This window comes from Corythoichthys intestinalis, chromosome 2 (genome assembly GCF_030265065.1).
Source record: "Corythoichthys intestinalis isolate RoL2023-P3 chromosome 2, ASM3026506v1, whole genome shotgun sequence".
Classification (NCBI taxonomy): Eukaryota; Metazoa; Chordata; class Actinopteri; order Syngnathiformes; family Syngnathidae; genus Corythoichthys; species Corythoichthys intestinalis.
In genome coordinates this window covers 43,932,037-43,947,563 of record NC_080396.1, presented here as the reverse complement: position 1 = coordinate 43,947,563, position 15,527 = coordinate 43,932,037, and the positions used below count along the sequence as shown (strand labels likewise).

The window sequence follows — 15,527 nt, the reverse complement described above, 5'->3', positions numbered from 1 at the left end:
GTACACATTGTTCCATGAGTCACAAAGTAGAAGTCAAACTCTTATCTTCATAACCATATATCAACTTTATTAATCATAGGGCTAATTCAAAAAGCAGACATTCAGCAACATTTGAACAACTGTAGCAGCGGGTGAATGAAGAATAAAGTGAGTCAAGTCCACACCATGCATTCAGCTGGCAAACACCATACTTTTGCTCAAGGTTCTATAGAACTCAGTTGCACTTTGCTGCTCTGAAACAGCGGTTGTGTCGCCCCATTTTTTTCCTTCTTTTTTTGGGTAATTTAATTGGAGCATTAATTAAAAAAAAACACAAAAAAACCCATTGCTGAAAACAAAAAGGTGTTCCGGAATATAACGCACATATGTATTGCAACAGATCTAAAATATCACGGCAACAGACGTACTCTTTGACAAAAGGTTAAGGTGACCAAGGCATAGTGTCAAGGTTGTACATAAAACTTAATCAATACTTTCCTTTTTTCTTCTCGCTGTTGCGTGAGAGGTCAATAAAAGAAACCAAGGTCGCACACACTAAACAAAAACGGCATCTTTCACTCAAATTCCAGTTAGAACCAAACACGACGAGTTATATCACGAGCACGTGAGGCGTTCTCGGCCATTTTAAAACACGCTGACCAAAACCTTAAATAGGGAACAAAAGCAAAACAAGATAAAATCAAATGCCGCTCCCATCGTGTCGTCCGACCACTCCAGCCATCCGTGTCACAAAATCAAGCACTCGGCTGGCTCAGCACGGCACGTCGTCATCTGTGTTTGCTTTGTGTGGAATTAGCTGTGTGCTCAACACGTCGTAATGGATTAGAAGACTACACATAGATTTCGCTTAAAGTTCAATTGAAAGTGTCATTGAGGGTGGGGCTGGGGGTAAGCATGGTGTATACACTGTGTGCATAAAGAGAAGTGTTCATTTGGTGGCTTTCCCAATTGTAAATGTGATGTGGTTTGGACTGGGAATTGGTGTGTGGATGAATTAAACTACCAATCAGGGCAAAGAGTTCAACAAATCCAGCAGGAAGAGGTCCGGATCAGGGATTTCAGCGAGGAGACCTGAAACAGGAGAAAGGCATGTTTTCTCATTTCTGTGTAAAGAAAGAATGTCAGCATCTGTTGACATGTTTTGAGATCAGGGTTTCTCAGATGTCTGTGTGTGATTGTAATACTACTGACCTACAACATCAAAGAACTCTGCCAAGGATTCGGCAGGCATGAGTTCATCCTGGAAAGCCCTGAGCACGCGCTCCGAGGCTTCATAGATGGGCATGTCGTTGTGACGCACGTATTCGGCGAGTGAGAATGACCAGCCACCTTCTGTGTTGCTGGTGGGAACTTTCTGCAGGACCAAAAAAGGCAGACAAACGCTAATGGCGCTGTATTGGACTAGAAGGACAAATACATGACAAAGTGCACAACTCAATCTGGGCCAATTTGATAAATTTGGAGGGATCGGTGATCAGTCGATCACTAAAAATAAACCCCGGCATTGTCCGTCGATCACTTCTAGTGTCACTGAGCTACATTGGCCTGCTTGCACTCGATCCTGGAAATTTCTTATCATTAATGGGAGCATGGCTAAATTCATACAGTAATTCAATTCAATTCAATTCAATTTTATTTGTATAGCCCTCAATCACAACAGAAGTCTCAAAGGGCTTTACAGAGGCAATATGATACACAATAATAATAATAATAGTAATGACGCTAACAAAATGTTTGAGATTGTAAAATCTGCCGGTTTGCTACGTTTATGCAGGGAGGAGTGGAATTTTTATTGGAGTTCCATATACATAGTCACTGCGTGTTAGTTGTTTAAGGCCGCTAGATGGGCTCATTACTCTCTTTCCTCTGAGGGAATTCAGTCAGATAATACCTATTGTGGAGTAAAAGCTCAAATTCAGACTGTTCCAGGATCAGAAGTACAAATTCAGACTGTTCCAGCATCAGAAGTAAAAGAAGTAAAAAAAAAAAAATTTAAAAAAAACTTTGAAACCTGATATAATTTAGTAGTTATCTTCACCAGCAAATGTATCCATTTCCTTAATTCTTGTGATTATCTTTTTGTAAAGCAAAAATACTATGGCGTTTCATTTTTTTGTAATTGAAGATATCAGAGCCTTTGAATTGGCAAAAATCAGGATTGGTATGTCTGGCTTTTCACAAATCAGTGCTTGATGGTACACCCTTACAAATTGAATTCCTAAACTGTTCTTAGTTGTTCCTGGGAGAGATTAATGACATTAATTTCATATTTAATTCGTAAGCTTGAGGGCTTTACCCTGAACATGTCATAAACGAGATCCACCAGTCCCCAGAAGAGAAGCGGTGAGCGGTAAACTGCATATTCCTTTGGTGATTTATCTGTAAGCCTGAGGAAGGGAAGAAAGGACAGCCAAGATGAGGGAAAACTCATTTCAAGTCGCGCGTATTTTTTAAAAACATCAGGGCCATACTTGTTGACGCTGCTCGCCGACACCTTGCGGGCGTGTGCGTTCACCAGAAGTCTCCGGAGGAAGGAAATCCGGGAGGTCCTCCAGTGTTCGGGTGGCATGATGTGCATCGCCAGGACGGTGTAGTAGTGCGGCCCTTCTACCTCGTATGAGCTCTCCACCCATTTCTCACATGGCTGCTCCTGAAAAGTCTGCAGGTTCTTCTCCTCCCGAGAAGTAGCCCGTGTCCTGTACAAGTCAACAGATATACAGATTTTACACTGGTTTCTTTATCACCTGTTCAATAGAATACAAACAATAATGTCTAAACGAGGCACAGTACATACGTGTTGAGCACATAGAGCACAGTGTGGATGATGTAAGGGATGAGATGGATGTTGCTCTCACGGCCGCCTCCCCCCGTGTCTACGCTGAATGATTGTTCGGTAGCAAAGCGAAGGAAGAGCAGTTTGGTGTCATGGATGTTGAGTTGGTACGTGGGCTCGCGCTGGCCAGTGCATTCCTGAAGATATGTGTTGTGTCTGAGTGGCACAGAAAAAAGTAGTTAAAAACCAATTATTTTTTTTGGGAAACCCTTTCTAGAGCACTTATTTAAATCATTGGCTACCATTGACAGCTCTAGACTTGTCAACATATGTGGACATTACATTTTGATTCATGTTGTGGCCTACATGACCGAAAATATACGCATATGTAGACACCTAGTTTTTAATGGGGTATTATTTTCATTAATTATCCAAAATAGTCACTTGCCCTAATAAAGGGTTAGGATTTCTTGTGGTGATCTACGTGTTTTTACCGTGCTAAGCAAGTAGCAAATGCTGATTCTGGCACATGTGGCCCCCAAACAGGAAGTAGTCCATTGCACTTGGTGTTGGCGTTTTGGAGAGCGGCGCTTTCCCACTCTTCTCGCCCACGTGCCAGCCTGCAGTGGAGGAAAACATTTTTTTTTTTTTTTTTAACTTATGCAAAGAGTGAGCGATGACTTTCTAAAAAGCTAAAAAGCAAAGATATTTCTACCTGACTGCTGCCAGGTGGCAGTCGTAGTGGACGATATTAAAGTGCGATACAGTGCTGTAGCCTTGCTGCTTGCGAGGCTTGTTCTCAAATTCCTCTAATGACACCCGTTTCGTGAAAGTGTATATACCTAGGACCTTAGTGGGCTGCAATCAAAAAATATTCCTGTTCAATCTCTGTACCTGACTTAAGTAACACCGCTGGCAATTGAAAAATATTTTTCTTTACCTGGAATTTGTAACCTTCTCTACATATGCAACAAGTCAAGCCAGGCTCCTCTATCAGCTCATCCATTTGTTTCAAAAGGGAAGTTTTGGTCACCACTTGACCCTTTTCATTTGTCTGAAAGCCAAAAGCAGACGCAACACGCTCCTTGTCAAAATCATACGTAAGAACAATGAAAAAATCAAAGCTAGGTTAACGAGGGACTGTACCGTCATGCCCAGAGTTCCCAGAGCCTTCTGTCTCATGGCCATGGCCATCCGCTTTTTTTCCGCTCGGGTTTCCCTGCGTGCCGCTTCGATTTTCAAATTAACTTCGCTGTGCTCCCGCAGCGCTTCCAGAAGGTTCTCTGCGAGCGTACCGATACCTTCATCACTGGAAACCTGCTCCAGCTTGTGGAGGTTGGGAATTGAATCGGTGCCTATCAGCACCTGAACAAAGAAAAGGTCAAATATTTCTTTTCATTTATGATGACTTGACACCCGGCTCCCCTGTGACCCTTGTGAAGTATAAGCGGCTCGGACAATAAAAGAATGAATGACGTAATGTTATCAACTCATTCGCTCCCATGGCAGTGATAATTACCAAACCCATTTGAACTGGCATGGCTGGCTTTGAATGATCATGTTTGACTGCCAAAACAGTTTAAAAAAAAAAAAAAAAAAAAAAAAAAAAAAAAAAAAAGCCCTATTCATTTCCCGTGGCAAAAACATTGAAAAATTCTTCTATCATTTTTGTCTCATTGACATAAAATCTTCATAAAACTTCACAAACTACAGATGCACAAAAGTTATCAGCTAGTCTTTGGCAAAATTGTAGTTTCACTGAATTTCACAAAGCTTCCCTATTTTTTGTCAACACCCACAAAAATGTTTCCATTCACTCCTATTGATTTTCAACTTGGACCATTAGCGGTCGTCATTTTTGACAAAAACCTTGCGGCAAAATCAACATGAAGTGATACAGACTTGTCCTCAAATAAAACAAAAGGTATCCCGGTTGAATAGAAAATGATACCTTAAAATGAACAGAAAGTGACCTGTAAATGCACAAAAACAACAGCAATTGACCCACACTAATTTACCCCACAGAAGAGCAAAGCATCCGCAAGCAATTTCTCAGGAAATTGCATTTTCTAGTTTATGAAATAAGATTAAAGGCGTTAGAACAGTGGCAAGGTTATTTATGGGTTTCCTTTCTTTGAGTGTTGTAAACCGGTAATATCCCAAGTTTACAGTGTGATCAATGTAAAAACTGCCTTTTTTAGAGCAACCGTTTCGTCTATCATCGTCAACAGCAGTCGATGCGTTGAATATTATTTCGGGTCATACACAACAACAAAAAAGTCAAACCTGTGTGGGGGGATGCTGGGTAGTCAAGCCACGAAGCAATCTAAGAATGAAGGGCAGTGCGGGGCGTGAAAGGAACTTTTTCCAGATGTCTGCATCAAGACTGGTGATAAAAAAAAGATTTAAATTTCCGCCAATAAAGACATTTTTTCTGCACTCAAAGAAAAGGAAGAATCACAAGGTGCATACTTTTTGGCATTTGGGATATGTTTCTTCATGTAATCCAGTGCATTTTGTGTGATTCCCTTTTGCAGAATAAGGTCTTTGAGCTGATGGCCTTTGCTATTATTTTTTATTCCAGCTGCAATTTTACAGAAACAGTCGAGAAACACTTTGTCATCAGCGCTGTGTTCCTCATCGTACCTGAAGGAAAAACAAAATTAAGAAGACTACTTTGGCACACTTTTGAACATAACAGTGAGACCTACTTATCAAAACTGCAGCATGGCTTGAACCGCTCGACTAAGATTCTCATCTTTTCCAGTTCGCCAAACGACAGGTACGGGATGATGCGAAGCAGACCCTGCAGTACGCTGGGGTTGGAGCGCACAAAGGGAGTGTTGATCTGGTCAAGCAACATGACCAGCTGATCCTTGTCGCCTGTCAGCAACAAGTTACCCTACAAAAATAGACGTGGCTATTGTTACCTGTCGGGTTTGCTAGGTGTCTGTGCTCTTTTGAGTTCGAATGCTGCCACTTTGGTACCTACCTTGTCCTCTGAAATCTCTGCATTAGCTTCATCCAGAATGATCTCCATGATGCTCAGAACTTGCTCTGCTACAGAGGCACCACCACTATCCTTACTCTCCTGTTCGGCAACTAAACCCTAAAGAAGGAAGACAATGTTGTTGTGCATACCTTCGACTCCTCCTCAGCCACCATACTAAAGACAGAAATCCCTTACCAAGTTCAGAGTTCCGAGCATGACGTTGAGCGTGTTCATCTCCGGTTTGACTAGGTGTTGCCGGTTGATTTTCACTTTTACACAATAACTGAATAGCTTCAGTAAAACCTAATACAAAGCAGATAATCTTTGAATCGGGTAAAAGATGATTTTCATTTTCAAGATATCAAATTGCATTGGGCACTCTTTTTAAGTTCATTTATAAGAACATTTGCTAATTGCTTTTATTGAACCTGGCATTGTTTTATTGCATCATGATGTATTTCAGTCTCCTTTGGAAATGAAGTACAACCGCATCTTACCGTGAGCAGGTGGCGTCCCTGTTTGAAATCTTTAATTCCTGACAGCCGATTTAGCATACATTCCAGTCCGCCGCACTGTGCCATCACTCCGGCCATCTTGTATACCTCCTCATCATCCTCCTCCTCATCTAGAGAAAAAAAGGGGTGGGCATTTTTTTTTAATTCAAATCCATAGACAAGGTAAAGTGATTTGATGAAGACATACGCAAGAAAACTTGGCAGACAAAAGAGCCTTAATAGCATGGGACATAAATTCGAAATATAACCTGTGGTCGAGTCCAGCGACTCAATAAACTCCTCCGTTGCATCCCCCAGGAGACCTCTCATTCGGTAAATGATCCTCATTGGTTCCCCCTTGTAAAACAAAGTGCAGTGTTAACTTGATGACTAATATTTCAAACACGGGCATCATTAGTGGTTTGACATTAGAACTTTACCTCATTGGTTGGGCACCAAACCCTCTTGTAGACTTCAGCTACAGACAGATCCAAGCTTATGATTTTGTTGTTCACCAAAAGCTGAGGAAAAAAATAAACCAAACCATTTCTTAAAGTCTTTTAAGCAATCAGTCAGCCTGATGACCAAATAAGGTCAGGAGTAGCAAAAGAAGATGATATTGAAATGGCAGTAGAAATACAGGATTTTTTTTTACCTCCATGCCACTATCATCTTCAAGGAGTGCTACCAGGTCGCAGTCCTGACAGATTTTGTTCTTGATGTCCCTCATGAGAGGGCCAATTCCTGGCTCGTTGCTACTGTATGGGTTTCCAGGCATGCGACCTTGAAGGAAGTCTTCCTGCTGAGGATCTTTTTCCAGAGTTACAAAGAACTCTGTCACCTCGTTCTCCTCCTTCAAAGGAAAAAAGACTAAGTCATTACTCTGTAAATCTCAGTAAAATAAACATGGGATAAAGCTAACTTACAGGATAAATGATGCTACACAGTCTCTCAAAAATGAACACAGGTGTTCTGTAGTCATCCAAATTGTATCTCTTTGCAGTCTCTATACACACCGCCATGAAGGCCTTGGTTTCTGACTCGGTACCTAAGAACATTGCAAAATGGTCAGACGCATTGTACATCATGTCAACTGTGGGGAAAAAAATAAGGTTACCAGCATGGCCGCGTACGGTACATCCTTCAAAAGCAGTACCCTAAATCTGGACCAGGCACGACTATGAATAGTTCGCCAATCCTTTATAGGGCAAGTGACTATTTTTGGTCATTTACTAAAAAACTGCCACAATATTAACATTTGGTATACAAGTGTGGCCTACATGACCGAACTGTGATGTCCACATAAGTGGCCAGACTTATTTCTGCTTCAATCGTTTTTATTATTATTTTTATATACGTACATTTTTTTATTAATAATAATTAAAAAAAAAAAAGAAATCAATAAAATACATTTTTATGAAAAAAAAATGCAATTAAAAAGAATAAAAACAGAAATAGACTTTGGTTATGGCCTCTAATACATTTTTAAAGTTCATTTATTATTTTTTAAACATTTCATTATACTGTATTTTCTTCACTATAAGGGTTAGTCTAATTCATTTGAACTGGGAGAACTCGCAGTGAATTTTATTCTATCTGTGCGGAGGTGCTGGAGCCTATCCCAGCTAACTACGGGCAGAAAAGTGGCATGGAAAATGAATGAATAAATGAATGTGCCATTGACAGCAATTGATGTCCATTCCATTTTGACTGGGGGGCTGTTAGCAATCGTTCGCTGCCACCCTCTTCTCAGTTAAAAATGATTGAATATCTAGCGTTGTCAATGGCAGCTAATGAGTGCCCTATAATTACATTTACTTTTTTCATTAACGATACATTTTCTAACCCCCCCAAAATTCTTGAAGTGATGATAAAGTGCCACGAAATATTTTCCATTGGTCAATTCCCCTAAAAAGATCAAACTAAGAGAAACTTTAAAAAAGCAAATATATTTAATAGAAAAAAAAAATCGACTAATAGTTGTTGTCTAGTAGTTACCCAGAGAACCGCGACTGTAGTTAAATATGAAACCTCAGCTGACCTGTGGTCATGTCCTCGAGCATCTCCAGAAGCATGTCCTGAGTCTCATCAATGAGTTTTGTGCGTTGGACAACGAGCTTTCTTAGACAGAGATAGCCATTTAGGACTGTGCCAACCAGCCGGCTCTTAAAATGTCGTTTAATGGACTCCACCTCCACAAATGATGATAGTAATCCTACCATAACAAAACAAGAACATTTAGAAAAAAACATTTTAGAAAGAACAATACAAATCCTTGCTCTAATGTACTTAAAACCGATGTCAACAATTCAATGCCGTGTTCAGATGAAGAAATAATACATCCGCATACCAGTAAAGCTCTTAAGCGCATAGCCTTGCTGCAAATCTGTACTCAGGGTAGCCTCCTCCAGGGCCAGCAGGTTGGCTATTTCCTGTGAGAGACAATTGCAAACATAACGTTGAAATAATTGCCCAACACAATTAACTGACAAATATGACTGTAAACGTTTTACAGCTTATGCATGCATTCATTTTCAGCAGATTGGACTACTGCAACGGTATATTTACAGGTCTTGATAAAAAATCAGTCAGGAAGCTGCAGCTAGTAAAGAATGCTGCAGCCAGAGTCCTCACAAATACAAGGAAGCTGGACCACATTACACCGGTTTTGAAATCGCTACACTGGCTTCCAGTGAGTCAAAGGATAGACTATAAAATACTACTGCTCGTCTACAAAACACTTAATGGCCTTGGACCAAAATACATGCTTGACTTGTTAGATTCCTATGAGACATCTAGACCCCTAAGGTCGTCTGGAACGGGTCTTCTGCATGTTCCAAGAACAAGAACCAAGCAGGGTGAGGCAGCATTTAGTTATTATGCTCCTCACCTCTGGAACAAGTTACCCGAACGTCTGAAGTATGCTCAAACTGTTAGCTCCTTTAAATCAGGGCTAAAAACGCTTTTGTTTGGCACTGCATATCCATAACTGTCTATATATTTCAACCTACCTGCCTTCTATTCCTCTTGTGCTTATCTCCATTGCTGATTTCAATGATTATTAGTAGTAGTAGTTTTTTATTTTTATTTTTGTTTTATTTTTATTTTATTTTTATTCTGTGATTAAATGCGATCATTTGTCTTGGTTTTTACGTTGTGTTGATTTAAATGTGATTTTTATGGTCTTCATGTGATGTAAAGCACTTTGAATTGCCTTGTGTTGAATTGTGCTATATAAATAAATTTGCCTTGCCTTGCAGCGAATTATTAATAGGTTAAACACTTTATAAGCATATAAAATTGATTGCACATTGTTGAATTTAGACATAGAAAGTTCTAAATCAGACTTTACCTTTGTAATGAGGTTGCCTATGTAGGGAAGGACTCCCCGTGCAGCTAAGTAAACTTTCCAGTGTGTTGGTTTGATCAACTTTTGGTAGAGACCCAGGTACTCTGCTGCACACTCTCCAGCCAAACTAAGCTCATCCAGGTAACTTACAGACACAGAAAAAAACATTTTCATCTTTAACATTGCTTAAATTATGTGCTAATTTACATTAGCATACATTTACACTGTCTTTAAAAGTATGGCAAAAGAAGAGCAAGTGCATCCAAGTTCTCATTTGTCAAATTGGCGGACCCAATTAAGTCATATGAGATCTTAAAAGTGTGAGAGTATTGGGAACTTGACTATCATTCCTTTTCAGTCAGAACATGTTGACAACAATTTAAAAGAATGCGCCGCCTTAATTCTTCAAGATTCTAACCTAGTGAGCAGGCCCAAAACTTGTTGTTTGCGGCTGGGAATTGTCGTGAGAGCCTCCACAATGGTGCAAGCAGCCTGTCTGGCAGCTTGAGTGGCAGGCGTGAAAAGGACCTGCAGCAAAAAAAAAACACAAATCAACAAAATTCTGAGTGCACATCTGAGTCCAGTAAGACATTATAAAAAATAAATTTACCTGCCGAAGCCAATTATTGTGGCTCAGCTTGAGGAGGCGAGGGAAAAGGCTTTCCCCTCTTCTGGACCTCATGAACTGCTTCCACTTCCATACATACTTCTCCAGCAGATATTGCTTCCGCAGTTCACCCTTTCCCTGAGGTTTTGTCACCATCTCATGGCCTGTCATGCCGAATAATTGGCAGGAGCATTGGTTTCAACAATTATAAGATTTGGCACTTGTCTGGACAACACTTACATCTTGCAGGGAGGCATTTTTTCCAGGCCTCATATGAAGCTTTGGGATCCTTCTTGAGCCACATTTGGGCCTGAGCATGGATTTCATTACTGTAGGGCCTCACGGTGGTCAGGGATTCAGTAGCAGCATCCTTCAACAGACAGATGCAGATGAGGTGTGATCAAAAACTATACCCAAGATTAAGCATACATTTAAATCTCTCTTTTTTTTTTTTTTTTACATTGTGTCTATCAATGTATAGCTCTATCGTATTTCGAATAGTGGGGATTTTAAATATGGTTCCGCATCAACTTTTCAGTCACCATTGAGCCTCAACGGCACATTTTGATTGACCCTGAACACAATGCCTCAGCATGATTACAGAATGTTCACCTTGTTCTTCTTGCTCGTTGGGGCAGGGGGTTTGATAAGCTTCTGCAGGATTTTCAGGCACATGAGTGTTATGTTCTCCACCACTACAGGCGTCTTGATGTTAACTGACATCAGGAATAGACTGAGGGCTGCAAGAAAAAAAATCATTTTATCATTTCCATGACAAATAAAAATATAAATAACATTGAAAGCACAAATACGACTGAAAAAGTTGTGCCTCATAGGTGCGTGAATTGGACTCACATCTAGCTGTTGATGCTTCAAAATAACTCCACCCACTTACCACAGCGCAGCCGTAACTCCCAGCATCCTCCCTCTTTTGAAATGGAGTCAGTTAACAGCAGCATTTCATACTGTAGATTACTAACCTGTTGGATGTAAACAACAGATTGTGGTAAAAAATATACTTGTCAGTATATTTTCCAAACAGATAAATGTGTCCCTGCTTCAGTACACTAAAAACAAAAGAACAGGTGATTGACGCACGCATACCAGGTCGGGATTGGCCCAGTGACCCTTGAGGGCTGCAGAAACCTTAGCGATGATAAGGTCATTCATCTGCTGTGTGGCTTCAGGGTGATCTCTGAGAAACAATAATAATTACTTGAAAAGCAAAATTGCCACGGAACGAACAAATAATCAAAAGCAGATGAGATTTGGTTTAATTGCACAAGCATCAGACAGGTTAAGGGTGGTGTGAAGGTATTATATGAAACTCCAATAAAATAAAGAGCTGTGTCGTACCTGGTCAGCAGACAGATTAGCTGGCGTACCTCTTCCCGCATGGCTGCAGTACCCCGGCGTAAATTGTATTCAAAAAGCTCACGGATAAGCCCTTGGAGGACAAGGATCTGTCGGAGGGCTGGGTTAGTGGCCAGCGCCCGCAGCAGTGTGATACAGTGACCTGTGACTGCCGAGGCACAGCCGTAACACTTGTTGGAGGAAGTGTGGCCACAACCCAGCACCGAGAGGGCGCGGTATTGGCTGGCCGTGAAGGTCGGCTGGTGGCTGCTGCTACTGCGGGAGGACTTGGTGGCAGCCTCGCGCTGCTGTAGATCATATTCAAGCAGCTCCTTGCGAGATGCAAGGACTTTCTGTGGAAGAAGAACCAAACAGCAGATGCAGCGATACTCATACAAATGCTTCAGCATAATCTTGGCAGGTCCCAGCTACTTTGTCTCCAACCTGTATAATCTTGGAGAGTTCATCAAATGATGTTTTGCAGTCTCCACTGTACTCCTGAGCTAGCTGCTGAATGTATCTGTTTACATTAGCAGAAGATGTACCAAGACCGGCGGCAGCTGCGGTGTCATCCTGAAGGGTTTAAAAAAAAAAAAAAAAGAAAAGAAAAAAAAATTTATGAATAGCCGTTCCCAAGTTTCAAATTCTGCAGAACAAATGCGCTCAAAGACTTACTTGTGGCTTCTCCGGAGCGGCCTCGTTGACTTTGGACAAAAGGCTTTCCAGCTGGGGCCGGTGACCCATCAGCTGATGGTAGACACGATCAGCTTTTTCCAGAAGGGTGTTGATGTTTGTCACAGCCTGCAAGGATAAAAACACATTGTTAAAATATGTATGGCAATATATTTATATGGTCAGAAGGAGCAAAGACACACTGTAATAAAAAAAAAATAATAATAATTTGAAATTTCAAGTCAACCAAGTTAACTTGAATTTTCAGGTTTTGAGGGGGGGGAAAACACAAAAAACACAACATTTTTAGTAAAATGGACTTTGAACTGAACAGGACTTCATTTTAGAGGAATATATAATATTTTGCTCCAACCAGATTAACCGGGGCCTCCACCCAAACAAAGTTTTGAATAACGAATAAGCCACTTACTTTTTTTTTTTTTTTTAGAGCTGAAACGAATACTCGAGAAACTTGAGTTTAAAAACTGATCAGAGTAATTTTATTCACCTCGAGGAATCGTTTAATTTTGCCAGCTCTAAGCATCACGTTTTGCCCGGACTACTTTTAATGCGGGACAATGCGCTGACGTCACGTGCGTAGAGGAAGAAGCAATTAAAAAAAAATTTTTTTTTACTGCAGCCGACAGCCGCTAAAAAACTACGCCGACGTTGCTAAAAACTATGCCCGCATGATGCTAGTGTGGTAGCAGGTAGTGTCCTATGCGTCTCATAGATATCGCATGCATTTAGGACTAGATGCAAAATGACAGACTCGGCCGTGTCTGGACAGCGTTAGTAAACAACCGCCATCTTTAAGCAGTACTCAGCGCTAATAAATATAACGTTACTGTCACTCGCTCAAGTAACGTTAGCCCTTCGGAGGGGTAGGTTTCTATTGATTATGACCACTGTCAATGCGTGGCTAACGTGTCTTACATACAGGCTTTATTTAATCTGTAAAAACACAGCGCTGTAGAGTGATGAGGGTGTAAAATTAAAACATAATAAAGCTAACTGTCAGTTTTGGCTCAGTAGTCATTGCTGAATATAACACCAAGTAGCACTGTTCCCCAATGTGCTCCAATACAGCAGGTATCAAATTTATTTTGAACACTGCAAAAACTCAAAATCCTATCAGTACTTACAGTTTAAACTAACTTAAAACTTAACTAGAACTTAAAAATAGCTTGACACAAATGGAAATTCAATTGAAACACGTGGGAAAAACACGTAGCTTTCAAGTGATGTGTGTTATCAAGCGTAATTACATTTTTAGCTAAGAAATATAAAATTTATACGAATATATTATTGTTTTATAACATCTAGAAGTTTTTTTGAGTGAAAGCAGTGAATTTTTTTCCTAGTCACATCTGAGATGCAATTGTTGGCTGATTTCAACAATGTACATCGAAAATAAAGACATTGACTGAAAATGGTTCAATATTGGATTAAATATCTTTTTTTCTCATGTATATTTATAATTGCTCTTTACCTAAAAAAAACATGTTTTATCCGATTACTCGATAGAATTTTTAGTCGATTACTAAAATATTCGATAGCTGCAGCCCTACTTTTTTTCTGTCTTCTTCGTTCTCAATAGGATCCACAGCACAACATGGTTTGGCATATAGCATGAAGTCAAATCTGGCATATTTGCAGAAACCACAAGCGTTGCACAGGAAGGGGTCCTTTTCATCGTAGTTGATGGACCTGAAAAAAATGAATACATATAAAACAATTTAAGGATTAAGTATTATACACCATAGAATTGCTGAGACAATGTGCTGCTCACCTGCACTTGTGGCATTGATAGACATTCTCGCCACAGTTTCCACACACTCCAGGGTTGGCAGGCACAGAGGCGCTGCAGCGTGGACATTGCAACGTCTCAGTGGAGGCCTGGTAGTTCTCATAGAAGTCAGAGAACTCAATCATTAAGTTTGATGCAACAATGGGTAAAGGGAGGTCAATTTTCACTTCGGTTTGACCCGGGGTCAGTTGTACTTTCTTGGCTTTATGCCAGCGAGCAGGCCTAAAAATGTAAAAGCAGAGTGAGGGTTCCCATTTTTCTGCATTGAGATGACATCACATTGATAAAAAAATTTAAACACACTTGTTCTTCAGCTCCACAATGGCTTGCACAGTCCTGTTGTTGTAGTAGAGGTTTATAGTGCGAACCATTTTGGTACGTTTGAGGTCACCAATCTTCACAGTAACTTTGCTAATGGTATGGCTGCCAATAAGCTTGACAACCTGTTGTGTTGTAGTGTAGCGGGTATCCACTTTGATAGAGGACAGTTTGATATTCTTAGGGTGAAAACAATAAAAAACAATGTTAAGAATGTTTACAATTAATGAATTGTCCAGGCTGAATGAGCTTTAGTTATACACACCGAGAAAGGAACCTCTGGATTATTACACACCAAGCAGGGGTCACTTTCCAGGTAAAAACCATCAAATTCCACCAGACCTGACAAAGTGCTGGAGGAGAAGGCAAAAATGAATGACCTCAACTCTATATTAAACGGTAGCATGGCTCATTAAACATACTTGTAGATGTTGGAGTTTGGGTGATTGGTCAGGATATGGTTCTGTGTTCTCAGGATTTCCACTGCCTTCTGGGAGTACTCCTTCAGCTGGAAAAAAGGAAACATACCTATGATGTACATGAATCAGCAACTACAAAGTATTGTAGGCAAATGTGATAGGACAGACTTGTTAAATTAAAACGGAAAAAAAAAACTTTCACTCAAATAACATTACAGAATGACTACCAATGAATGTCGTTGCCCGATAATTAAAGAGACAGAAAATAGATTTCATAGACTGTGTAGGTACCTTTTTCTCAGTCTGTGGAGTCTTGAGTGAAAAGTACCCGAGAAGGTCGACAAATTGCGCAGCTTTGCGGCCATATGCAGGGAGCTCTGGCCAAATGGCCCATGTGAGCTCAAGCAACAACTCTTGCTGAGATTTACTTGAGTTCCTGGTGAAAAATTAACATACTGGTTATGTGTTATACTGTAAGTCATGATCGCAAATTCACTTATACATAACGGTATATGCAGCAATCTACTTTTTAATGCTTTTGTGAAACAACATATGGTCTTTTTTATAGTACCTGTAGATATGTAATGCTAAGCAGTGGGCCTGCCAGCGCACCGCTGATGAGTTGGACTCAAGCAGAAAGCAGCGCAAAAATTGGATGAGTGTCTCCTTGTCCGCAAACTTATTGAGCTGACTAACCAGAGCCATGCATAACTGATCCTCCTGACTTCCAGCTCCATCAC

The 15,527-nt window shown here is 40.5% G+C and overlaps 1 protein-coding gene across 9 annotated transcripts in view; it reads right to left on the bottom strand.

The window, feature by feature from the left end:
* Positions 1–52: 52 nt before the first annotated feature.
* The window catches only part of ubr4 (ubiquitin protein ligase E3 component n-recognin 4), an 80,881-nt gene continuing 65,406 nt past the window's right edge, over positions 53–15,527 (bottom strand). For all 9 annotated transcript variants that reach the window (XM_057822837.1, XM_057822860.1, XM_057822870.1 and 6 more), the window contains 38 exons: positions 15,359–15,527; positions 15,079–15,223; positions 14,791–14,876; positions 14,634–14,721; positions 14,354–14,547; positions 14,033–14,272; positions 13,812–13,950; positions 12,244–12,369; positions 12,013–12,141; positions 11,572–11,921; positions 11,320–11,410; positions 11,111–11,195; positions 10,828–10,955; positions 10,456–10,585; positions 10,219–10,379; positions 10,027–10,136; positions 9,612–9,753; positions 8,610–8,691; positions 8,301–8,474; positions 7,186–7,307; positions 6,915–7,112; positions 6,700–6,780; positions 6,529–6,616; positions 6,263–6,390; positions 5,961–6,068; positions 5,766–5,882; positions 5,485–5,675; positions 5,246–5,419; positions 5,060–5,159; positions 3,920–4,138; positions 3,714–3,827; positions 3,489–3,631; positions 3,268–3,393; positions 2,795–2,989; positions 2,472–2,696; positions 2,297–2,387; positions 1,192–1,354; positions 53–1,071 (listed from right to left, as the gene is read on the bottom strand). In XM_057822837.1, the coding sequence (XP_057678820.1) occupies positions 1,007–1,071; positions 1,192–1,354; positions 2,297–2,387; positions 2,472–2,696; positions 2,795–2,989; positions 3,268–3,393; positions 3,489–3,631; positions 3,714–3,827; positions 3,920–4,138; positions 5,060–5,159; positions 5,246–5,419; positions 5,485–5,675; positions 5,766–5,882; positions 5,961–6,068; positions 6,263–6,390; positions 6,529–6,616; positions 6,700–6,780; positions 6,915–7,112; positions 7,186–7,307; positions 8,301–8,474; positions 8,610–8,691; positions 9,612–9,753; positions 10,027–10,136; positions 10,219–10,379; positions 10,456–10,585; positions 10,828–10,955; positions 11,111–11,195; positions 11,320–11,410; positions 11,572–11,921; positions 12,013–12,141; positions 12,244–12,369; positions 13,812–13,950; positions 14,033–14,272; positions 14,354–14,547; positions 14,634–14,721; positions 14,791–14,876; positions 15,079–15,223; positions 15,359–15,527 (5,417 nt within the window). In that variant the 3' untranslated portion in view covers positions 53–1,006. The remainder of the gene's footprint in view (positions 1,072–1,191; positions 1,355–2,296; positions 2,388–2,471; positions 2,697–2,794; positions 2,990–3,267; positions 3,394–3,488; positions 3,632–3,713; positions 3,828–3,919; positions 4,139–5,059; positions 5,160–5,245; positions 5,420–5,484; positions 5,676–5,765; positions 5,883–5,960; positions 6,069–6,262; positions 6,391–6,528; positions 6,617–6,699; positions 6,781–6,914; positions 7,113–7,185; positions 7,308–8,300; positions 8,475–8,609; positions 8,692–9,611; positions 9,754–10,026; positions 10,137–10,218; positions 10,380–10,455; positions 10,586–10,827; positions 10,956–11,110; positions 11,196–11,319; positions 11,411–11,571; positions 11,922–12,012; positions 12,142–12,243; positions 12,370–13,811; positions 13,951–14,032; positions 14,273–14,353; positions 14,548–14,633; positions 14,722–14,790; positions 14,877–15,078; positions 15,224–15,358) is intronic.